The sequence below is a fragment of the Chiloscyllium plagiosum genome, chromosome 26, assembly GCF_004010195.1.
Source record: "Chiloscyllium plagiosum isolate BGI_BamShark_2017 chromosome 26, ASM401019v2, whole genome shotgun sequence".
Classification (NCBI taxonomy): domain Eukaryota; kingdom Metazoa; phylum Chordata; class Chondrichthyes; order Orectolobiformes; family Hemiscylliidae; genus Chiloscyllium; species Chiloscyllium plagiosum.
The window spans coordinates 40,539,979-40,565,012 of NC_057735.1; the positions used below are offsets into that span (position 1 = coordinate 40,539,979).

Genomic DNA, 25,034 nt, shown 5'->3' on the forward strand with positions numbered 1-25,034 from the left:
ACTTTCAATATGAGTGGATTTTTTTATACCAGGCTTAGGTTACAAAAGCCTTTAGATTATAGAAGAGAAGGATACCTCTATCGCAGGTTACACATTTGAGGCAATGAGCAAGATTTTCTTTTAATGGGATGTGGGTGTCACTGGCCAGGTCTGCAGTTATAGCTCATCCCTAATTGCCCTGAAGAAGGTGGTAGTTGTAGTGAACTGCCTTCTTAAAGTGCTGCAGTCTTTGGGCTGTACAGACACTCCGAGTGCTATTGGGAATGGTGCTGTAGGAATTCGACACAGCGACAGTGATAGAAAAAAAAATACAAAGGAACCTCAATTATTCGAATATCAATTATCCGAAGAAGATTTCAAGGTCCCGCAAAAACGTTACATCAAAGAGGTAAGTATATTCAATTTACCTGGATTGAGGGACATGTGAAAATGCTGACAAAAACAAAGAAACAATTGGTACAATTGCAACATTTAAGAGGCATTTAGATGGGTATATGAATAGGAAGGGTTTGGAGGGATATGGACCGGGTGCTGGCAGGTGGGACTAGATTGGGTTGGGAGATCTGGTCGGCATGGACAGGTTGGACCGAAGGGTCTATTTCCATGCTGTACATCTCTATGACTCTAAACACAAACACCTCAAGCATCAGCAACTGGATTTTTTTAGGTAAGTTAATTACACAGCTCTTTGCAAAAGTAAGTGTTTTACAGCACAGGATATTCCCATCACATTACCGGGGCGTTCATGAAAAAATGGCCAAGAACGTAAATGCATGTGCGAGGCAGTGCTTCTGTCCTTCTATCGCGACACCGAGTTCCCAGAAACTGACAAATGCTCTTGCGATCGTTGAAGCTGTTCGGACCCTTGTTTAATGCTGGAATTTCATATAAAGTTTTTATGTGATGGTAACGGTTTAGCCCTTCTGTTTAACTTGTAATTTGCAGAATGCAAAGATTAGTTTGTTTAAAATTATAGATTTAAACAAATTCTCCAGTAGAGCACAGTGTTAGATCAGTATGGCTTCCCTTGTTTAGGGTAAAATCGATTAACTGAATAATCGATTATCCGAACAAAATAGTGCCCACCCATCTTGTTTGAATAATCAAGGTTCCTCTGTAGTCATCCAAGTCAGGATGATGTGTGTAATGACAGGAGATCAGTCAAATATGTCATGTTCTAACAGTGACATGTAAAAAGGAGTAAGACAGTCTTAGAAGTAAAAATAATGGTCTTATGAATGGACAAGATCCTTACAAAAATTGGATATGAATCAAATTCCTACACCGTTATTCTGTATAATAAGGCATTATAGACCTGTGATTATTTAATAATTTTGGTATGATCTGACAGCACTAGAAAATTAAACAATTGAGAAATTCCAGTGAGTGATGGAATTTTGAGATACTTTCCCAGCAAAGAGAATTTTAATAATTCGGCTTGTATGGAGAAGAGAAGTGATCTCGAACCTCCAATTTAATGATAGCTTTGTGATGCACATTTGACATTGTGCCTGAAACCTCCATTCCATCTTTGACCAGTTGCAGTGCTGCATTCCCTCTTCCAATAGCAGTTTTAGTGAAGGAACTAGATTCATGCAGTTGTGTATACATCTTATTGTACAAATTCTGATCAGTCATAGTTTTTGTATCAGGAATGTGCAGAGCAAACTCGCTGTCATACTTGATGCAGTCAAGTGGGTTGGAAAACAAAAGGGAGAACTGCTGGTCACCAAAGGAGTAGCTGAGGACTCCAACACTGCCATAGAGTGAGAATGGGGTCTTGGTGAACACACACGTTCCTTTTCTCTCCTTCGCTATGATCGGAGGTGGGGGACTTTGTACAACACCACATTCAGCATAGGTCCTGTAAAATGGGATATTGCATATATATAAATATCACAGCTCAATGTTAAAAGATAATAAAACTTTTGTTATGTGGTGTTTCTTAAAGAAAACAAAAACAACAGGATCTTTTATAATGTACAGAGACACAGATAGGCTGGATAGGGAGAACCCTTTCTCCTTAGCAGAGGGGTCAATTACCAGGGGACACAGTTTTAAGGTGAGGACTGTAAGGTTGAAAGGGAAGTTGGGCAAAAGACATTCACTCAGATAGTGGTGGGTAGATGGAACTCACTGCTTAAAAAGGTGGAAGTCGTGGGAACCATCACAACATTAACAGGTTTTTAGATCAGCACTTGAGATACCATAGCGTACAAGATTTCAGACCAAATGCTGGGAAATGGGATTAGAATAGCTGGATGCTTCATTACTGGGTGGACCAAAGAGCCTCTTTCTTTGCTGTTATAACTTTATGATTCAAGGTTTCCAATCCAAGGCAGCAGTTAGTGAAAGTATAGTTGCTCAGAAGTTAACATTCAGCGAAGATAAAAACAGGCAGGATCTCAGCTCCTGGTCAATCTTATTGGCAGTTGTGCATCTGTAAACAAAGGGCAAGAACACAACTGTTGTGCTCTTCAATAAGGTCCTTCTGAACGAGGCGGATATGTATTCAAACCTCACCTCAGGATTTGAAAACAAAAGTGAAAGTAGGAGAAGAGAATGGCAGTTTAAAAAGTCAGTCTTGAAGTATTCTATAAGTCCAGAAATAGTAAAAGGCTGATAGAAGAAGGGATTGGCTCAAGTCAGTTCCAAGAAAGATTTACACAGTAGTGGGTATGGCTAGGGTACTGGACTAATATACTCCATCAAATATCACACTCTTGTTTAAAAAAGATTGTAAGGGTAAACTCAACAATGACAGCCAGTTGGTTTAGCCTGGTGTGAGGAAGGCTTTCAGAAGCCTTGGCTTCACACTTATATTTGTGATTCTTTGCACATTTAATGTCGGTTTTGCAATCTCCAGTTTTCTGTTCACAGCTTCCTCTTCATTACTGTGTAATCCTCAACACTACCACCTCCATCAGGATGGTCTGAAGACTCTCCGCTTATTCCTTGAATGGAGGCCTGAACCATCCCCATCCACCGCCACACTCCTTCATCTGGTGAGCTCGGTCTCATTTCAAACCACTTCTTCTTTAACGTAGCTCAGTTTCTCCAGGTCAAATTTGTGGCAACGAGTACTCATATGGGTCCTAGCTGTGCCTTGGTAGGGTATGTTCCTATCCTTCTCAAATTCCTGATGAAGGGCTAATGCCCGAAAGGTTGATTCTCCTGCTCCTCGGATGCTGCCTGACCTGCTGTGCTTTCCCAGCAACACACTCTCGACTCTGATCTCCAACATCTGCACTTTCTCCTTCTCAAATTCCTCCCTCAAGTCTTCTGCAGCACATTAATAACACTGTCACAATTTCATTTCTCTTTTCCAGAATTCGGAAATTTGATAAATTTTGCTCCCAATTTCTACCTTTTTCTCAGCCTCACCTGACGCATCTCTGATTCTTCCCTTTCCTTCCTTGGCTTCTCTGTTTCCATTTCTGGGGATCAGTTGTCCACCAATATCAACTCCCAACTCACCGACTCTCAGTGTGATGACATTTGCTCACACTCAACATTGTCCCTAAGCTACATAGCGGGGTAAGCTTCATGGGGAACCACACAACAGAATAAATAATTACAGTGATCATTGCCAACACTCTGCTTCCTGTACAGACCCTCTTATGTCTCCCAGTTACATCACAATTGCTCCTATTGTGCCACCTTCCACCGGGATGCCTCCAACATGTCTGCATTTTTTCTCAACGGAGGGTTTTCCCCGTCCTGTCCATTGTTGGCAGGACCCCTCAGCTGTGTCTGACTCATTGCCTGCACTTCTACCCTCACTCCTTCCCCTCCTCCCTTGCCCTCATTTTCCACTGGCCAGTCTCTGTATTTGAAGGATCATACGCTGCCATTTCCATCATCTTCAGCAGGATGTCACCAACAAACACATTGCCCCCATCTCCCCTGCACTGTCACCACTCTGTGGGGCCAGTATCCTTCATGACATTCTAGTCTTCTCCTCCATCTTCAGATTTCCAATCATCTCTCTATGCAATTGTAGAAGGTGTAATATTTGTCCTTTTATCTCCTCCTTCCTCCAATGCCCCAAAGACACCTTCCAGGTGAAGCAGTGTTTCACTTTTAGGAAAGATGTGGAAGCTTTGGAGAGGGTGCAGAGAAGATTTGCCAGGATGTTGCCTGGAATGGAGAATAGGTTGTACGAGGATAGGTTGAGAGTGCTAGGCCTTTTCTCGTTGGAATGGCGAAGGATGAGGGGTGAGTTGATAGAGGTTTATAAGATGATCAGAGGAATAGATAGAGTAGACAGTCAGAAACGTTTTCCCCGGGTACAACAGAGTGTTACAAGGGGACATAAATTTAAGGTGAAGGGTGGAAGGTATAGGGGAGATGTCAGGGGTGGGTTCTTTACCCAGAGAGTGGTGGGGGCATGGAATGCGCTGCCTGTGGGAGTGGTAGAGTCAGAATCTTTGGTGACCTTTAAGCAGCAATTGGATAGGTACATGGATGGGTGCTTAAGCTAGGACAAATGTTCGGCACAACATCGTGGGCCGAAGGGCCTGTTCTGTGCTGTATTGTTCTATTGTTCTATAACTTCTATAACTTGTACTTCTTTCAATCTAGTCAATACATGTGATCTCCTCTCCATTGGTGAGATCATACACAGACTGGTGACTACTTTGAAGAACACCCCAGCACTGTCTGTAGGAATAACTCAATCTTACAGTTGCCTGCCATTTCAATAAACCTTCTTATTTCCTTGAGAACATTTAACCTGTCAGCCTGTGGGAGCATTCCAGTGAAGCCAACACAAGCTGGAATGAATAGCACTTCATTTTCCTCTCAGACATTTTACTGCCTTGTTATGGACCAGACCAAATTCCCTCAAAAAATTCAGAAGATAGTCTAGACCCTCACCTTTTCTTATTTTAAAGGTAAACGTAAGGTGTTGCCTTCCAGATGCAATTTGATTGGTCAAACTATCAGATTTAAAACAAAACATGCTTCATTCACTATAGTTAAAATACAGCAAAAGAGAAAGAAGGAATTAGGATAACAACTTTACCAGAAACATAATAGATATTGTAATTATTACTAATTAACTGTTCCAAAATAGCAACATCCCATAAACACACCCCCTTATGCCAAAAGGCAAATTTATAAAACACATTGTCTCACTTACAACTCCAGTAACAGGAAGAGAGCACCCAGCTTTTGGCTGTAACCGAGAAAGAAAAAACGCTTCAATTTCCTTAAGACCCCAACGGCAACTGCTGAAAACTAAAACTAAAAATCCTATTTCTGTGGGAGTTTGACCACACCCATTCAGGCTGCTTCTATTGTTCCAAAATTTAAAAAACCCCAAGGCCTCTCAAGTTGTTTCCTGCTTCTGATGGACTGCACTCATCTCTGCCTTAAAACCTTTCTTCAAAACAAATCCAGGGCAAAAAGCACCTCTTAAAGCCACAAGCCTTCAGAACTCAACATGGAGTCCAACTACTTCCTCATGTCATCCGGCATGAAAACAGACCCTTCAGTCCAACCAGTCTGTGCTGACCATAGTCCAAAACTGAACTAGTCCCATCTGCTGCCTTTGGCATTTATCCCTCCAAACATTTCTTATTCATGTCCTTATCCAAATGTCTTTTAAACATTGTAACATGTACCTGCATTCATCACTTCCGTGGACGTTCATTCCACATGCAAAGTACTCTCTGTATAAAATAATTACTCATCATGTATTTTTTCAATCTTTCTACTCTCATGTTAAAAATATGCCCCCTCGTCTTGAAATCCACCACCCTAAGGAAAAGAGATCTACCATTTACCTTATCCATACCCCACATGATCCTCTAAACCTGTATAAGATCACTTCTCAACTTCCTGTGTTCCAGTAAAAAACGTCCCCGTCTATCCAGCCTCTCTTTATAACTCAAACCTTCCATTACTGGCAACATCTTGACAAATATCAAATGAACGCTCTCCAGTTTAATAGCTTCCTTCCTATAACAGGGAGACTGGATCTGGACACAATACTTCGGAAGAGGCCTCGCCAATATCCTGTACAAACTCAACAGTGTCCAACTCCTATACTCAGAGGTCTGAACAATAAAGGCAAGTATGCTAAACACCTTCTTAACCAGCCTATCCATGTGTGATGCAAATTTCAAAGAATTATGTACCTGAACCCCTGGGTCTCTCTGTTCTACAACACTACCTAAGGTCCTGTATAAGTCCTGTCCTTGTTTATTTTACCAAAATGCAATACCTCAAATTTATCCAAGTTAAATTCCATCTGTCATCTGCTCATTGACCCAGTTGATCAAGATCTCTTTGTAATCTTAGATAACTACCAATCTTGGTGTCACCTACAAATTTACTAACCATGTCTTCTATATTCTCATCTAAATCGTTTATATAAATGGTAAACAGAAGTGGACCCAGCACCGATCCCTGTGGACCTGTGGTCACAAGCCTCCAGTCTGAAAAAAATTTACTCTCCATTTTCACTTTTTGCCATTAAGGCAATTTTGTATCCAATTGGCAAGCTCACCCTGAATCCCACGTGATCTAACTTAACTAATTAGTCTACCATGTGGAACCTCGTCAAAGGCTTTACTAAAGCCCAAGTAAACAAAATCCAAGTTATCGAAGCCCTCATCAATCTTTTTGATTCCTTCTCAAAAAACTCAATCAAGTGTGTGACACAATTTACCTCATATAAAATTATGCTGACTACCTCTAATCATTCCTTGCCTCTCCAAATACATATAAATAGTATCTTTCAGAATCACTTCCTACAACTTACTCCCCGTCCCCCCACCACGAAACCAGACTTACAGGTGGCACATGTGGGCGGCACAGTGGCACAGTGGTTAGCACTTCTGCCTCACAGCGCCAGAGACCCGGGTTCAATTCCCGCCTCAGGCGACTGACTGTGTGGAGTTTGCACGTTCTCCCCGTGTCTGCGTGCTCCGGTTTCCTCCCACAGTCCAAAGATGTGCAGGTCAGGTGAATTGGCCATGCTAAATTGTCTGTAGTGTTAGGTAAGGGGTAAATGTAGGGGTATGGGTGGGTTGCGCTTTGGGGGTGCAGTGTGGACTTGTTGGGCCAGGGCCTGTTTCCACACTGTAATGTAATCTAAAATCTAAAAGGTCTATTGCCCCCTGGCTTCTCCTTACAGCCTTTCTCAAGGGAAAGCACCACACTAGCCACTCTCCAGTCATCCAGCACCTTATCTGTGCTTATAAATGATACAACTATTTCTGCGAAGGGCCCTGCTATTTCCTCCTGAGCTTCCCACAAAGTCCTGTTGATGTTCTTTAAGTCCAAAACTTCTCATACACACAACTGAACTGAACAACCACACACCTTATCGAACAATCTGCGGGAGCTGGTACTCACCAACACCTTACAGGAGCAGGGTGATCTAGATACACTTTCAAACACCAAATCTCTGAGGAACGTCAGGAAGTGTGTGGAATTTCGAAGGCAAACGTGGGGTGTAACTTGCAAAGGATATTACCAAGTATTATTGATCAGACCATTACATTTCACACGGGGAGTTGTGGTGGGTGTGGCTGGGGCATGCCTAACTCAGTGAACAACACATTTAGATCAGGAAGCAGACTTGAACTCTGCTTCAGTGCAAGATTACCGAGCTCGCCATACTCACGCTGCTGCAGTTAAATCAAAATGTTTGCTGCTGTTTGTGATCTCGATTCCAACAACTATCTTGGAGTCAACCGATTTTACAATCTCTTCAATCGGAGTCGCCATTCTGTGAAAAATATAATACGACATGCAATGCTCAAGGCACGATTGTAAACAGGAATAACACACACCAACAGCAAAGTGCTGCAGCGAGCCTTGCCTGGTTTCCCGGGGGTGGGGAATCTCACCGAGGCCGAGCTATGGACTCCACTTTCTGCTGCAGACACGCGAAGTAACCAACACCCTTCCTGTGATTTGAAAAACTTCCGATCGTCACTCAGGGAGAGACAGTGCCAACTATTCATCTATGTATGGTCATTTCTCTTTCAAAAGGACACCAGATCCGCCTTCAGAATCTGTTCTCTTGTTATTGGAGGATTGCCTGAGTTCATATTAAGGACATATTCCCCTAGAAATCAGAGGCTAAGTTCATGGGCATCTCCCTCTCTCTACCGCCTAGCCTTCAGCTACTGGGTTCCTCCTTCAGGATATTTGGGAGATAATTGCAGAATGCAACATTTCCCAAAGCTTACTTCTTCTCACCGCGTTCCTGTGTTACCCTGAACCATTCAACATTAATTATTGCAGAATGACATATTAATAATCTACAGAGATCTGTAGAAACTTGCGGCTATAGAAATTTGACATATTCTTTCACTGAGGCGACTTATTTCCCTCACTGGTCTGAACACTGTGGTTTTCCAGGAGTAATTATACTTGCACTTGTCATTAGGTCTCTTTCAAATTCAATTCAAAGTCTTTCCGAATTCAATTTAAAAAAACACTTGCTTATCCTCGACCTGCCTGAAGTTAATACTTCAATGCAAAATATTCTTTATTTCATCACTGAACTGTGATAATTTGATATCTGCCGAGAATCAGCGCTGAAGAAGGGTCACCAGATCAAAAATACTAACTTTGCTTTCTCTGCATAGATGCTGCCAGACCTGTTGAGACTTTCCAGCAATTTCTGATTTTGCTCCTGATTTCCAGGACCTGTGTTTTTTTATATATAAGTCAATGGAATGTGTCAATATTCTTTGAACAGATTGATTTTGGTGAAGAATTATACATACCCAGATTAGCACTGCTGCCTCATAGCTCCAGGGACCTGGGTTCGCGTCCGGCCTTAGGTGACGAACTGTGTCTGCATGATTTCTTCTGGATGCTCTGAGTTGCTCCCACAATCCAAAGATGTACAGGTTGAGTGGATTGGCCTTGCTAAATTGCCCGTAGTGTCCAGGGAAGTACTGTTAGGTGGATTAGCCATGGGAAATGTAGGGTTATGGTTATAGGGTAGAGAGATGGATCTGAGTGGGATGCTCTTCAGAGGGTCTGTGTGGATCTGATGAGCCGAATGAACTGCTTCTACACAGTAGGGATTCTAGGAATCGTGGAATAGAGTCTTAGTCCACTTTTGTAATCTTGTGACAATAAATACAGAATGTGCCGAATGCTGGTTTAGGCACCAGCACAGTGGGTGAGATCCAATTACTGTGACCCGGATCAATAATGTCATTGTCCATCATAAATTTAACCTCTTCCTCCACTTGATCAAATTTCTCTGTATATTCTTTTTGTAGGTAATTCACCCTTGCATTAAAATCATCAACAGCCAACAACACTTTTACACGTTTATTCACCCAATGGTTCAGTATTAGCCTTTATAAATCGCATTGATCATTTTCTGGAAAATAAGATATTATCTATCTAACTGTTTATGTCCCTCCATAATATCAAATCTACTGGAGGGTCAACTTTTTAATTTTCAATTTCTGATTCATTCTCTAATTGGTCTGATATTTTTATTTCACTCCCTATTTCCTTTGGTACCACAGATATAATTGTCACCTGACTATTATCCTTGAGATAATATGTCTTTATTATATTAACATGACACATTCGCTGATTTTTCTTCCTGTCTAGAGTTGGAACTTCATAATTAGCTTCGTGCAGCTTCGTTTAGATTTGACAAGGACCCATGAACCTTGCTTTAATGGTTCCCAGAGACAGGTAATAACAGTTACAACTTCTCGTTAGCAAGAAATTTTCAGACTTTGGCATTTTTTGCCTGCTCTAGTTTTTATTGTTTGTTTATCACTCAGTGCTTTTCAGCCAAGTCATGCTTTATTTTTCTCTCTGAAACTTAAAAGAGAGGTTGGTCTTTGAGCAATGGTTTATCACCTTTTCCTTGATCACTTTAAGTGGTCCACTAAACCATGTCCATAAATTGTTCAAAATGACAGAATCCTCTGGACTCATTAGGACCATCGCTAATGGCAAGGAGTAACATGAATTCCTTTATCTCCAATCATGACACCATACATGATAACAGCTCTAATCATGGTCTCAAAGTTGAATTCATCTTTCCAATGTCCCTGGACATGTTGGGTCACAAGTGGAAAATGTGACCTTTTCATTTCCCAATTAATCATCATTTTTTTGAATATTTGCAGCATCAAATTTAAACCTTGATCTGATTGTATTTCTTGGGTAATTTGTACCTTGTGAAAAAATTGAACTAAATTCAATGCAGCAAGTGAAAGTGAAATGTATGAATCAGCTTCCACACTTTTAGATTTAGGTAAGATTAATTTTAGCAAGATGTGGCTGAGATTGTCAACAGTAAACTGGGTAAAACAACTGATGAATAGTAAGGGATGTTTAAAAAGACATTTAACACAATACAAAAGTGGGTTTTACTCCTGACAGGGTAAAAGCTCCACTTTACAGAAAAACAACCATGAGATAAGAGACAGAATATAAAAGAAGAAAGGGCTTACAAAATTGCAAAACATCAGCACACACCCTGCTCAATGAGGTTCAAAAAGCAGCTTATATGAGCTGTGCAAATGGGTTATGAAAGGAAACTTGCCGGGACGTCAAAATCAATTGGAGGAAATTATACAGGTGCATAAAGGGAGAGCGGGTGGTCCAGAGGAACGTTGGCCTACTAAAGACTAAAACTGGGGATATTGTCAATGACTACAGGGAAATGGCACACATGGGACAGCATGGTGGTTCAGTATTTAGCACTGCTGCCTCAAAGCGCCAGAGACCCGGGTTCAATTCCCACCTCGGGCAACTGTCTGTGTGGAGTTTGCACATTATCCCTTTGTCTGTGTGGGTTTCCTCCGGGTGCTCCATAGTTTTCTCCCACAGTCCAAAGATGTGCAGGTCAGATGAACTGGCCATTCTAAATTGCCCGTAGTGTTAGGTGCATTAGTCAGGGGTAAATGTAGGGGAATGGGTCTGGGTGGGTTGTTCTTTGGAGGGCCAGTGTGGACTTGTTGGGCCGAAGGGCTTGTTCCCACACTGTAGGGAATCTAATCTAAGCTAATGTTGAATAATTACTTAGCTTTAGCATGGAGGATAGCTTGCCAGAAGTCCTGAGGAAATTAATAGTGGATGGGGAACAGAGACTGAATACAATTAACGCAAGTCAAACATCAGCAATTAGGAAATTAGTGGAATTAAAGAGTGAGAAATCCCTGGGACTTGATGGTTCCGTTCAAAGGATGGAAGGCACAATGGTTAGTACCGCTGCCTCACAGCACCAGGATCCCAGGTTCAATTCCAGCCTTGGGTGACTGTGTAGAGTTTGCACATTCTCCCTGTGGGGTTTCCATTGAGTGTTCTGGCTTCCTCCCACTGTCCAAAACAGTGCAGGTTAGGTAGCTTGGCCATTCTAAATTGTTCATAGTGTACAGGGATGTGCAGGCCACTCACCCTTCTGACTTGGATATATCTCACCATTCTTTCACTGTCATTGGGGCAAAATCCTGGAATTCTCTCCCAAATGGTATTATGGGTCAACCTGCAGGACACAGACTGCAGCGGTTCAAAGAGGTAGCTCACCATGACCTTCTCATGTACTGTAAATCCTAGCCAGCTAGTGACACCCACATCCCACAAATGAATACAGATTGTTCTGTTATAATATGCATTTCATCAAAGTGAATTTGTTGTAAAACTATTGACAAATCGGGGACACTGCTTCTAAAGTACAAACTTTTAAAACGTGTGTTGGCTGTAATGTGATTACAGCACCAACGCTTTAAGCACTGTTTCTAAAGCATGATTTTTGTATAATGCAGGGTTGCACAAGAATACAACCATTGTGCTGTAGCAGAACTAACTGTAAATAGTTAAAAATCACACAACACCAGGTTATAGTCCAACAGGTTTAATTGGAAGAACACTAGCTTTCAGAGTGACGCTCCTTCATCAGGTGGTAGTGGAGGGCTCAATCCTAACACACAGAATTTATAGATTCTGTGTGTTAGGATTGAGCCCTCCACTACCACCTGATGAAGGAGCGTCGCTCCGAATGCTAGTGTGCTTCCAATTAAACCTGTTGGACTATAACCTGGTGTTGTGTGATTTTTAACTTTGTACACCCCAGTCCAACACCGGCATCTCCAAATCATAAATGTAAAAATGTTGAGTGTCAAGTGACAGAAAGTAGAGATAATGTGTAAGCACTTACATTGCCAGGACAGAGGGTGGTACAGGTATGGAATATGCTTCCAGAGGATTTGGTGGAGGCTGGTACAATTGCAATATTTAAGAGGCATTTGGATGGGTATATGAATAGGAAGGGTTTGGAGAGATATGGGCCTGGTGCTGGCAGGTGGGACTAGATTGGGTTGGGATATCTCGTTGGCATGGACAGGTTGGACCGAAGGGTGTGTTTCCATGCTGTACATCTCTATGGTGATCTGTGATGGGCCTCAGTTATTCACATTATTGGTTAATGTCTTGGATAATGGCATAGAAAGTCATATATCCAAATTTTCTGATGACACAAAATTAGGCGGCATTATCAACAGTTTAGGTGACAGGATAAAATTACAAAGCGACACTGATAGACTAAGGGAATGGATATGGCAGAAGGAGTGCAATGTACGCAAGTGTGGAGTTATCCGTTTTGGATCACAAAAGGATAGATCAGGGTCCTTGCTATGAAGTTAAATGCAGTAGATGTGCAAAGATACTTGAGGGTTCAGATGCATACATCTTTAAAATGTCACAAACAGGACCTAAAAATAGTCAATAAAGCTAATGGAACACTGGCCCTTATATCTGAGGGAGTCAAATATAAGGATGCAGAAGTTGTAGCTGTACAAAACCCTGATTAGATCTCATCTGGAGTAATGCAAGCCGATCTGAACACCACCACGTTGCCTTTGGGGCGGAGTACAATGTAGGTTTTCAAGACTAATGCCTGGACATTAGGTATTAATTTAGGAAGAGAAATTGCATAAATTAGGCCTGCAAACTCTAGCATTTAAGAGATTAAAGGGTAACCTAGGCAAAATCTTCAAGATATTAATAGGAAAATACAGGGTAAGTAAAGATAAATATTTCTACTGGATGGGGTTTCTAGAACTTGGGGACACATTAGAAAATGAGGGCCAGACAGTTCAAAAGACGTGTCAGGAAACACTGCTACACACAAAGGGTAGGAGATATTTGGAACTCTCTTCCACAAACAGCAGTGGACAAGGATGAAATGTTAATCTTAAATCTGTTATGGACCAGACCAAACCCCCTCAAAATACATGAAGAAAATAATATAGACCCAAACTTTTTCTTATTTTAAAGGCATTGCATTTGGTTACAATTCAATTAGTCAAACCACCAGTCTTGAAGTAAGACGCACTTTATTCATTCACTATAGTTGAACTGTGTCACTGTACAGTTATAAGGGAGATAAGCAACTGGTGATGGTTTAACCTGAGGGCCACCAAACCTCAGGTGAGGGAGGAGGTTGAGAAGGAAAGCCTTTCATGGTAACCTCTAATCAGCGATGGGAATTGAACCCACACTGCTCGACAAACCAACAATCCAGCCGACTGAACTAAACCTAATTCACTATAGTTGAGATGCAACAAAAGAAAGATGAAATTGGAATAACAATGCTCCTGGAAAACTTAACAGAATAATAGGTTATTTGACGACTAAACAGTAACTGTTCCCAATAGTAGTATCCCATGAACACAAAGGTAAATTCAGTAAAATAGATTGACTCACAGACAATTCTCTAGTCCAGGAGGAAAAACATCAACAAAAACTCAGAGACAGAGAGTAACAGGGAGAGATGTACTGCAGCTTCAAGCCCAGCTTCAAGATCCTAGCAACAACTGCAACTGAAAGGTAAAACTAAAAAAAATCCAGCTTCTGTGGGAGTTTGACCCCATCGATTCAAGTTGCTTCTATTATTCTAACTTTAAAAAAAACTCACAAGGCCTCACAAGCTGTTTACTTTATTGGATTCTAGTAGAAAGCTCAGTATCTCTGCCATAAATCCTATCTTAAAACAAACCCATCATAAAGTACCTCCCTTTAAAGATACATTATCATCACAAATATGAGATAGACAAATTATTGATCAGCAAAGGTATTAAGGGATGTGGGCCACCCATGAATTTATACCACAGAGCAATCATGATCATATTAAATTATAGAACACTGATAGAAGAGCAATATGAAGTTCAATTGAAGTGACTTATGGAATTTTGAGATACTTTCCTGGTAAAGAAAATTTTAATAATTAGTCTTGCATGGAGAAGGGAAATGATCTCGAATTTCCAATTTAATTATGGCTTTGTGAGACACATTTGACATTGTGCCTGAAACCTCCATTCCATCTTTGACCAGTTGCAGTGCTACATTCCCTTTTCCAATAGCAGTTTTGGTGAAGGAACTAGATTCATGCAGTTGTGTATACATCATTTTGTACAAATTTTGATCAGTCTTTGTTTTTGTGTCAGGAATGTACAGAGCAAACTCGCTGTCATACTTGATGCAGTCAAAGGGGTTGGAGAACAGAAGAGAGAACTGCTGGTCACCAGAGGAGTAGCTGAGGACCCCAGCAGTGCCATAGAGTGAGAATGGGGTCTTGGTGAACACACACATTCCTTTCCTCTCTTTCGCTATAGTCGGAGGTGGGGGACTTTGTACAACACCACAGTCAGCATATGTCCTGAAAAATGAGATGTTGCATATGTATGAATATCACAGCTCAATTTTAAAAGATGATTAAAAATTTCATTTTGCAGCTTTTCTAAAATAAAACAAAAACAACATGAATTTTTATAACGTAACAAGTGGCACAGATAGGCTGCAGAGGGAGAAACCGTTCCCCTTAGCAGTGAGGAGTCAATAACCAGGGGACATAGTTTTAAGGTAAGGAGCAGGAGGTTTAAAGAGGATTTGGGCAAAAACCATTCATTCAGATAGTGATGGGTATCTGGAACTCAATGCTTAAAAAGGTGGAAGAGGTAGGAACCCTTAATTGTAAGGTATAAAATAAATTCAGTTGTCTTTATGAGCACTTCTGCATTTCAAGGAAATAAACACTTAGTGGGTAGATCAAAAACCAAACCTCTTTATGATGACAGCAGTGTTTAAACTGGAGATTTGTCATGAAAGAGTTGGTCTGGATTCTATCTGCTCAGCAGTTACTTTATTGTTCTTCAATCTACTTGTGTAGTTACATCCACCTCTACATTTCCATATCCACTGTTTTGATCCAAGTATCTGCCCCCCTCACACTGGTAAGTGGAGGGATGGGTTTGTGAGCTGTGTCTCAGAGGGTGTAGTGGGGCCATTAACTGAGTGGCAGGGAGGGAACGCTGACAACATTTAAGAAGTTTTTGGATGAGTACTTGAAACACCATAGCATATAAGGCTTCTGACCAACTGCTGGAAAATGGGACTCGAATCCTTCATTACTGACATAGAAATAATGGACGAAAGAGCCCGCTAATCATCTGACCAAATTTAATCTCAACTAACATTAATAAAATTGATTGTAAATTAGAGGGTATAATTCTTTACATTACTGCGGTTGTAAATATGACTTTATTATGTGGCACGCACTTTGGTAAGTCCAGATGACTTCAATGTGACACATTGTATAAAGCCATAAAGTTATAACATCTCAGAAAGAGGCTGTTTTGGCCATTATTTCTATGTCAGTAATGAAGGATTCAAATCCCATTTTCCAGCAGTTGGTCAGAAGCCTTGTATGCTATGGTGTTTTAAGTACTCATCCAAAAACATCTTAAATGTTGTCAGCGTTCCCTCCCTGCTGCTCAGTTAATGACCTCACTACACCCTCTGAGACACAGCTCACAAACCCATCCCTCCACTTACCCCCTGCCTGACCCGCTGTGCTTTTCCAGCATCTCACTCCGATTTAGATCAGGAAGCAGACTCAAACTCTGCTTCAGTGCAGGATTGAAAAATGTGTTGCTGGAAAAGCGCAGCAGGTCAGGCAGCATCCAAGGAGCAGGAGAATCGACGTTTCGGGCATAAGCCCTTCTTCCCAAAACGTCGATTCTCCTGCTCCTTGGATGCTGCCTGACCTGCTGCGCTTTTCCAGCAACACATTTTTCAGCTCTGATCTCCAGCATCTGCAGCCGTCACTTTCTTCAGTGCAAGATTACCGAGTTCCCTGTACTCACGCTGCTGCAGTTAAATCAAAGCGCTTGCTGCTGTTTGTGATCTCGATTCCAACAAGTATATTAGAGTCAACTGATTTTACAATCTCTTCGATTGGAGTCGCCATTCTGTTAAAAATATAACACAACATGCAATGCTCAAGGCACATTTGTAAAACATGAATAACACACACCAACACCAAACCGCTGCAGCTAACCTTGCCTGATTTCCTGGGGAGGGATCTCTTTGGGTAATCCATACCTTGTGAAAAAATTGAACACTTGCAATATCATATACACTAAAGACACTGCTTCAGGAAATCTTCTTGAAACATCCACAATTATTCTGGATGCAACAAGGGAACAAGCATTATTGGATTTAGTAATGAGAAATGAGCCAGATTTAATTAGTAACCTAATTGTGAGTGAACATTTATCACATAGTAATCATAAGATGATCGAATTCGATGTAACATTGAACAATCACCTGATGAAGGAGCAGCGCTCCGAAAGCTAGTGTTTCCAAATATACCTGTTGGAGTATAACCTGATGTTGTGTGATTTTTAACTTTGTACACCCCATTCCAACACCGGCATCTCCAAATCTCGAGTTTTAGGTTAGGTGAGGCTGAGTTTATTAAGATGAGAAAGAGACTATCCACAGTAAACTGAGAAAATATGCTAATAGGTAAAACAAACAAAGAACAGGAGAGGACGCTTAAAGAAACATTTAACCCAATACAAAACTAGATGCTCCCCAAGGGAGACAAAAACTCCACTTCACAGAAAAAAAAACAGCCATAGCCAACTAAAGAGATGAGGGGCAATATAAAACTGAGAGAAATGACTTACAAAAATGCAAATATTGGAGGGAATCTATTCCTGTCAGAAACCTTCACGAAAGAGCCCAATTTCTGAGTAGGTCACAGTAGAATTTTCTTTATTCAAGCTTGCATCAATGCAGCTTGGGAGGGGCTGCAGGGTCAAGCTCCAACACAGCCTGCCCATTAAATGTCAACATATTTATACATTTCCACATCACAATGGTTCCATGGAACATTGGTTAAAAAATTAAACCACCTTTTGCAAAAATAAGTTGTGGTATCGTCTCCTGTGTCTCCAGCATGTCATAATTCACGTTGTTCTTGCAACCTCTGGTTTTCTCAGAACCTCTGTTTGTGCGCTTCTTATGTGGTTTGAACTGTCTATGATCTCCAGCTTGATCTCTTGATGTCAGGTGAGACCATGTGAGCAACTGCATTCGCTTCAGCACCTCAGTTCAAAACTGCTATGTTCTCTTATTCTGCGGTTATGTGGGAAAACTATTTTAATTAATGGATACATCTTGCTCTTGGTCCTGCTCTCGACTGCTGACTGAGCTTAGTTTCTACAGTTTGCTTTTTTGTTGTATTATTATGTTTCTTTTCTTGTCATTCCTCTCTATTTACACCCTCCTATCTCTCTTATCTTCCTTCATGCACAGATTCCGCTGAATGAGAATAATAGGAAGACCAGCAAAGGACTACACATCAGCTTACAAGAATTACTAAAAGGGATTATGCTAGAGACATTAAGATCAATTAGAAGAAATTTTATAGATACATGAAGGGTGGTCAGGAGCAATATTGGCCCACGAAAGGCTAAAAGTGGGAATACTGTCAGGGAAGCCATGTTGAATAATTACTTTGCGTCAGTATTTACTGTAGGGAAGGAGAACAGCTTGTCAGAAGTCCTGAGGAAATTAATAATGGATGAGGAAGAGGGACTGAATAAAACTACCATAAGTAAAACATCAGCAATGAAGAAATTAATAGAATTAAAGAGTAATAAATCCCCAGAGCTGATGGTTTCCATCTGAGGGTGTTATAGGAAAATGTAGAGCACATCGATGCGATCTCAATCATAATCTTTCAGAGTTCCTTCGATAGAGCAGTCATCCCACCAGACCGGAAAATTGCACATCACTCCACTTTTTAGGAAGGATGCAAGAGGAAAACCAGAGAATTACAGACCGATTCTCCTAACATTGGTGTTAGGGAAATTGTTGGAGTCTATAATCAATGAAGGGAAACTGAATACCTTTCAAAAATTTCAGTTAATCAGGGGCAACCAACATAGATTCATAACAAGTAGGTCATGCCTGACAAATCTCATTGAATATATTATAGAGTTTACTAAAGTATTGGAAATGTCTATGAATGTTGTCAAAAAGGACTTCCAGAAGGAATATGACAAGGCCCCAAACAGGAGGCTACTAACTAAGGAAGAAGCCCATGGAATTGTGAGCAAATCACTGACAATAGCTGGGAAATAAGTTGAGTGGCATGTGACAGAAAGTTGGGATAATGGTTATGTACTTAAGTTGGCAGGATGTGAGTAATGATGCACTTCAGTTATTCACATTATTTATTAATGACTTGGACAATGGCATAGAGAGTCATACATCCAAATTTGCTGACAATACAAAGCTAGGCAGCACTATAGCATAAAATTACAAAGCGATGTTGATAGAATTAAATTATTGGGCAAAATTATGGCAGATGCAGTTCGCTGTATGCAAGTCTGTGGTTATCCATTTTGGACTGAGAAACAATAGATTAGGGTACTTCATAGTTGGCGTGAAGTTAAATACAGCGTATGTCCAAATAGACTTGAGGATACAGGTGCATATGTCCTTTAAAATGTCACAAATAGTTGCAGAAAATAATCAGGAAAGCCAATGGAAGCCTGGCCTTTATAGGTCGGGTATGAGGATGAAGAAGTTATGCTGTAATTATACAAAATCCTGGTTAGATCCCAATTGGAGTACTGTGAACACCACACATTAGGAAGGATGCATTGGCCTTGGAGGGAATACAACGTAGATTTTCAAGAATTATCCCTGGATTCCATGGGTTACATGAGGAAAAGAGATTATACAAATTACATCCCATTCTCCAAGTTCCTTTGCCTACATTGCAGCTGTTTGGATGATGCCACCTTCTAAAACTGTGCTGCTGACATGGCTTGCTTCTTCCCACCCACTATGGTTGGCAGGACCCTCAACTATCACCTGTGCTTCTGCCCTTGCCTCTTCATATCATTCACAACTCCATGATCGGTTACCCATATCATCACTTTTCATCTCACCAGCCTCCCCAGCCATTTTAGACAACTCCAGTGGAACATCACCACCAAATACATCTTCCCCTCATTCCCCCCTGTCTGCATTTCACAGATGTCCCTTTGGTACATTCTAGTCCATTCATTGACCACTAAGACTAGACCCCCCTTCCCACGGCACCTTCCCATGTAACCGCAGCAAGTATAAAAGCTGCCCCTGCACCTCTTCCCTGCTCACTATCCAAGTGCCTAAACAGCCTTTCCAGGTGAAGCAGCATTGCACCTGTACTTTCTCCAATCCTGTGCATTGTATTCACTGCACCCAATATGGCCAACGCTACATTGCAGAAAGTAAACACAGACTGACTGACCACTGTGCAGAACACCTCTGGTCTGTGCACAAGAAGGACCCTGACCTTCCCATAGCCGGTCATTTTAACACAGCGTCCTGCTCACACGCCCACTTACCTATCCTCAGCATGCTGCATTGTACTAGTGAATCCCAGCGCAAACTGGAGGAACAACATCTCATCTTCAGACTGGGCACGTTACAGCCTTCTGGGCTTAATATTGAGTTCAGCATCTTCAACTTGTGAACCCACTCCCATTTCTTCCCTTTCTTTTAGCTTTATTTGTTACATTCTCTGACACCATGTCCTGTCTCCCCCTGCACCCCAGTGGGACTATCTGCTCCTTCAAGTCCAGTAGTTGGACACATCATTGTTCTGCCATTCTCATAATCTGATCACTTAATCTGAACTATCAACATCTTTTCTCTCCCAGCTCGCTACACTCTGCGCCTCCCCCCAACCCCAACTATAGCATAAATGCTGCCCTCTCCACACTTCATCAACTCTGATGAAGAGTCATCTAGACTCAAAACATTAGCTCTCTCTCTCTCCATGGATGCTACCTGACTCGCTCGGATCTCCAGCATTTGTTGTTTTCAAAACAAATTAGGCCTGTTGTCTTTAGGATTTAGGAGATTAAAGGGTGATCCGATCAAAATTTTCAAGATATTAAAGGAAAAGACAGATTAAGGTAGACTTTATCCACTGGTTTGGGATCATGGAACTATGGGACATATTAGAAAATCAGGATGAGATAGTTCAAGAGAAATGTTAGGAAACACTTCTACCCCAGGCTCAGGGTGGTGGATGTTTGGAACTCTGTCCTCAAACAACAGTGTGTGAAGGATCAGTAGTTAATTTTAAATCAGCGATAGATAAATTTTCTTAAAGAAAGGTATTAAGAGACAAGGGCCATGTATAGGGTTACACAGCAACCGTGATCATATTCAATAATGGAACAGGCTCAAGGGGCTGAATAGCCTACTCCTGTTCCAATGTTCCTGAAAGATACTGATTCCCTTTCCAGCTTTTGGGTAGGGCTCCAATATAATCTATTAAGAGCTTTCTAAATGGTTCTTTGAAGGTTGCTATAAGAATTGAAGGGTTGTGGTTTCACCACTATCTAACATGCATGGTGTGTGTGGTGAAATTTGACCACATCTTTATGTAAAACTGGTTCTATGCTCACTGTGCCAGCATCAGAGAAGCTGCTTGGGCATTGTGCAAAAACAAGAATCTCACCTTGGATCGCTGGCAGACAGTGCAGTGGAAACTGACAGAGTGTCAGTTATGGAAGTATGGCTGCTGTCATCCTAACATGGTGAATTAATACTACTCCCTGACTTTGTCTCAAATGATGGTAAATCTGTTACAATACAAATGGCTGGACTACTGCACCGTCTTGTGAGCTCCATGTGCATATTAGAATTCATAGCACAACAGCAATACTCTTCGTTTTCCTGGCAGTACCATTAGCTCTCATTGCAGCTTCTACATGAGATGATCTCTGTTTGCACTGTCATACAGGGTCTATAAAGGTCTATCACTCTTGTATAAATATTGTATATTCATTCTCAGCTGTTTGTGCAAGTGCATTCCATCCATAACCTCGAAAGCATTCAGGTCTTTTAATGGCACCTATTTAAGTTGTTGATGGCAGTTTGTCTGGTGTCTGCTTTTTTCTGGAAAGATTCCTTCTTGGGATGTGTGTCCCTCTGATGAGTGCTGGATCAGAGCAAAACATCACTATCTCTGCTGAGTGGTTGTTCGTTGTTTGATTTGAATGAAATCTGTTTCTTATTCTGTGACCCAACACCACTGCACATCTGTAGAAGTGAATTTGCACAGAGATGCAAATTTAGGCAACAGATTGCTTGATCATCCATGACTTCAACAAATCATTGCACCGATTTCCCATTTGTTGGTCACGGCAGCTCTGTGACAGTTCGCACTGAAGACAGAACATGAAGAGGTGAAATTAAATTTGTACTGAGCCTTGTTTTGCAAACTATAACGTGGCGTACTGCTAGATTTGCTGCAAATAGACTGGCAGGAGGACCTCTGTAGTCACTGTCTGTAGTTATGCAGCAGAGCTGAGACAGCCATAGCTTTTGCAGTCAGCTCCTAAGTGAAACTACAAGACCTTCAGAGCTCTGTGTAATGTAGGCTGGGTCATGGGATTATCTGTGGTTCTGTATAAACCTTAGGTAGTTGATTGTAATCTGTGAGAAACTAGATTTGACTGCCATGTGGTAACATTCCTATGCTTCTCTCAAAGGCCTTTGTTTAATAAATGACATCTGATTGACTCCTAAATTTGCAATGTGGTATTATTTTACCTAAAACATCACCTTACCTGGAGTTCTTTCACTGTCAGTACATGACACATATACTCCAACTCAAACAACCTCAATTGTTTTTGGTCAGCTTCAAATAAATCTGGTGAGCTCCCTCTAGTAGTCTTCTTCCATTGCATCTTCACGCCCATGGACGAGCAAATCAACAATGATAGCTTCTGCTCCAGGAAGACCATTGACTATCTCACACTGTCAGCATTGATATTTCTCCAGATCAGTGGAAATGCCAAATGGTATGCACAATTACCTTATCTCCTGAATGGCATCCAGAATGTTGTTAGAAAACTGCTGCTTTACCAGTTTAAGAGTCATCGTGTTATACAACACAGAAACAACCCTTTCAGTCCAACTCGTCCATGCTGACTAGATTTCCTAAATTGAACTTGTCCCCTTTGTCTGTGTTTAACCCACCTCCCTCTGAACCTTTCGTATTCATGTACCGGTTCAGTACAGTTTCCACTGCACTGTCTGCCAGCGATCAAAGGTGAGATTCTTGTTTTTCAATGTTGTAATTATAGTTGCCTGTATCACTTCCTCTGGCAGTCATTCCATACACACAATACTCCATGTGATAAAGTTGCCTCTTTTAAATCTTTCCCATCTCAAACTATGCCCTCCAGACTTCTGGACTCCCCTGCCCTGGGGAAAGACCTTGGCAATTCACCATACCTACAGCCTCTCATGATTTTGTAAACCTCGATAAGCTCTAAGGAAAAAAGTCCCAGCTGATCCAACCTCTCTTTATAACTCAAACCTTCCAGTCTCAGTAACATCTTTGCAAAATTTTTCTGCATCCATTCTAGTGTAATAACATCCTTCCTGTAGGAGGGTGGCTAGAATTGTATGCAGTACTCCAAAAGTGGCCTCACTATCAAGGGTAGTAAAAACCTTTGCCTTGGCCTGTTGAGACAAAGATACTTTAATGGTTGCCATGGAGCAGTGGCTGGTTCTCTCATATGTCTGAAAACCCATACAATTTCTGCTGTACACATGCCATATTTTGTGTAGTGAGTTCAATAGCTATTCAATCTAAAATGGAAGCACCTTACAACAGAGAGCACATGATTCTGACAAGTATACAGTGTCTTTACAAATGCATTGTTCCAAATAATGCCCAATATCTTATCACCTTCAAATGAACATTTTAGCCGATCTTCTAAATTAGTAAGAGTCTCTAAATTGAAGCCGTGTGTGAAAATGGACAATGATCGAGATTCTTTGTCACTCCTGTCTCCTTTCGCGTCCATCTGTTGCTTTCCACAACACAAAAGTAAAATATCAGAAAGCAGAAAGAAAAATGGAAAATGTTAATGAAACAGCTAATGTTTCAGGTCTGAGCTCCCTTCTTGTGTCTTATCAAACATTTATGAAAACATGTCCTTACAGTGACTATGTAATTTCTTTCCTCAGTCACTGCATCTGGCTCTGACTTATTTCACACGGATTCCATTTGAACTTTGACCCCTCTGGCTTTGATTGCATGCATGATTATAGATATTTACAAGATGTTCAGCATTTTTCAAACCTCAACTCTTCTCACATCCTGCAATTCACTTTCAGTGGTGTGCTTCATCTTACACAGGCTGTCACACTCTGAATATTGCTGAAGGTAGCAACAATGTAGCATGAAAAATATTGACCACTAAGAATTACACTAACAAACAAGGTAGGGTTATCAGTCAGACTCACGATGTGGCTCAGTTACACCTGCTTGAAGCTATATATACAGTACTACACTCAGGGACCTGTCTGCTACAGGGAAAAGGAACATTTCCTGACAAACTATCTTCTTTGAAATAAAGAAAATGTGGGGACAGTAGTTCTCTGGTGAACTCACCATGGTAACACTCATCCAAAGTCAACCTGTCAACGAATCTGCACTTTTCTGATGAAATATACATTTTTCTCTGCAGAATTCGATATTCTTGCATCTGACATGACAAACCTAAAGCAAAAAAAAAGCTTCAACAGCATGTTTCTTTGACCATGCTAATTGTCAGCATATTTAGCCATAAATATTGTTTACCCGGTCAGAATCAATTATAGATTTCTTCAAGATTCTGCACCAGAAACGATGCACCTCCTGTTTACGAGGTGCCGCCTCGCTTTAACTGCTCTCAAGCTTTTTGACACCCTCCTGTTGCAGCAGTGCTATTAGTGGTGGGCTGTGAAGGTTTTAATTTACACTTAATTAAAATAAAATCGGAGGAATTGATCCAAGATAAAGGAGACCAATTTTCTGTTGTTCTTGAAGTCCGAGTTCATTGGAAATCGGATAAATTCTGCATTTTATGAAACAAACATAACCTGAGCGGCCAACTCTCAGCTGTTCAGATTGTCTGGTTAATTGTGCCCCTCATCTTAATCATTGCAGTTTACAACTCAACAGTTTCTGGCTGTATGTCAGCAGCAGATACAACATCCTCTTCGGCAATTGGTTTTCCTGCATTGAATTATCTAAAATTGTTCCTTATTTGTCGAATGACTTGGCAATTAAGTTGTAGTACTTTTGACTTAATTCTGTATTGTGTTAGAGCAAGGAATGTAACACTTTCTGCTAAAAAGAGGACAGGAAGGCTTTAAGATCACGAAGGTGCCACTGTCTACCCTGCTGAGCAGAAACTTTGCATCCTACCTTTGAGAAGCCCTGGGGCTGGACAAGGGAACCTCATCAATCATAGGTTGCAACCCAGGGCATCCATCATTAGTGAGTTTGAATGGCACAGAACTCCTAAATACTACAGACAAACAAATAACCTCAAACATACTGAATTTGCAACAGCAACACTATGTGATGGATGGCAGTTATAGGAAGGGGGGAAAGTCTCAGATACACTCACATAGATGGGTTAACTCCAGGAAGGGTAAGAGAGGTAAGCAACTAGAGCAGGAGTCTTTTTGGATATACCCATTTCAAACAGGTATGCTGTTTTGGAAAATGTACGGGGTGATGGATTCTCAGGGGAACGTAGCACAAACAGCCAAGTTTCTGGTATTGAGACTGGCTCTAATGCAACGAGGGGTACGTCGGCTTCCAAGAGATCAATTGTGTTAGGGGATTCTGTAGTCAGAAGTACAGACGTTTCTGTGGCCAGCAGAGA

At 41.2% G+C, this 25,034-nt stretch overlaps 2 protein-coding genes across 5 annotated transcripts; both read right to left on the reverse strand.

Annotated features, from left to right (window-relative positions):
• Positions 1–1,221: 1,221 nt before the first annotated feature.
• LOC122563279 (DELTA-thalatoxin-Avl1a-like) lies at positions 1,222–8,615 on the reverse strand. Of its 2 annotated transcripts, none has more exons than XM_043716972.1 (3): positions 7,863–8,615; positions 7,637–7,741; positions 1,222–1,864 (listed from the first exon to the last, which is right to left on the reverse strand). In XM_043716972.1, the coding sequence occupies exons 2-3, from the start codon at positions 7,738–7,740 to the stop codon at positions 1,426–1,428; spliced, it is 543 nt and encodes a 180-aa protein (XP_043572907.1). In that variant the 5' UTR covers position 7,741; positions 7,863–8,615; the 3' UTR covers positions 1,222–1,425. The 2 variants fall into 2 exon arrangements, with proteins under 2 accessions (XP_043572907.1, XP_043572906.1); XM_043716971.1 differs by having other exon boundaries at positions 7,835–8,610.
• Positions 8,616–13,340: 4,725 nt separating this feature from the next.
• Positions 13,341–24,194, reverse strand: LOC122563280 (DELTA-alicitoxin-Pse1b-like). 3 transcript variants are annotated; one of them, XM_043716973.1, is made up of 4 exons: positions 23,960–24,193; positions 23,771–23,878; positions 16,149–16,253; positions 13,341–14,662 (listed from the first exon to the last, which is right to left on the reverse strand). In XM_043716973.1, exons 3-4 carry the CDS (start codon positions 16,250–16,252, stop codon positions 14,224–14,226), a joined length of 543 nt encoding a protein of 180 aa, XP_043572908.1. In that variant the 5' UTR covers position 16,253; positions 23,771–23,878; positions 23,960–24,193; the 3' UTR covers positions 13,341–14,223. The 3 variants fall into 3 exon arrangements, with proteins under 3 accessions (XP_043572908.1, XP_043572910.1, XP_043572909.1); XM_043716975.1 differs by lacking the exon at positions 23,771–23,878 and having other exon boundaries at positions 23,960–24,194; XM_043716974.1 differs by lacking the exons at positions 23,771–23,878; positions 23,960–24,193 and adding an exon at positions 16,977–17,237.
• Between the last annotated feature and the right edge of the window lie 840 nt (positions 24,195–25,034).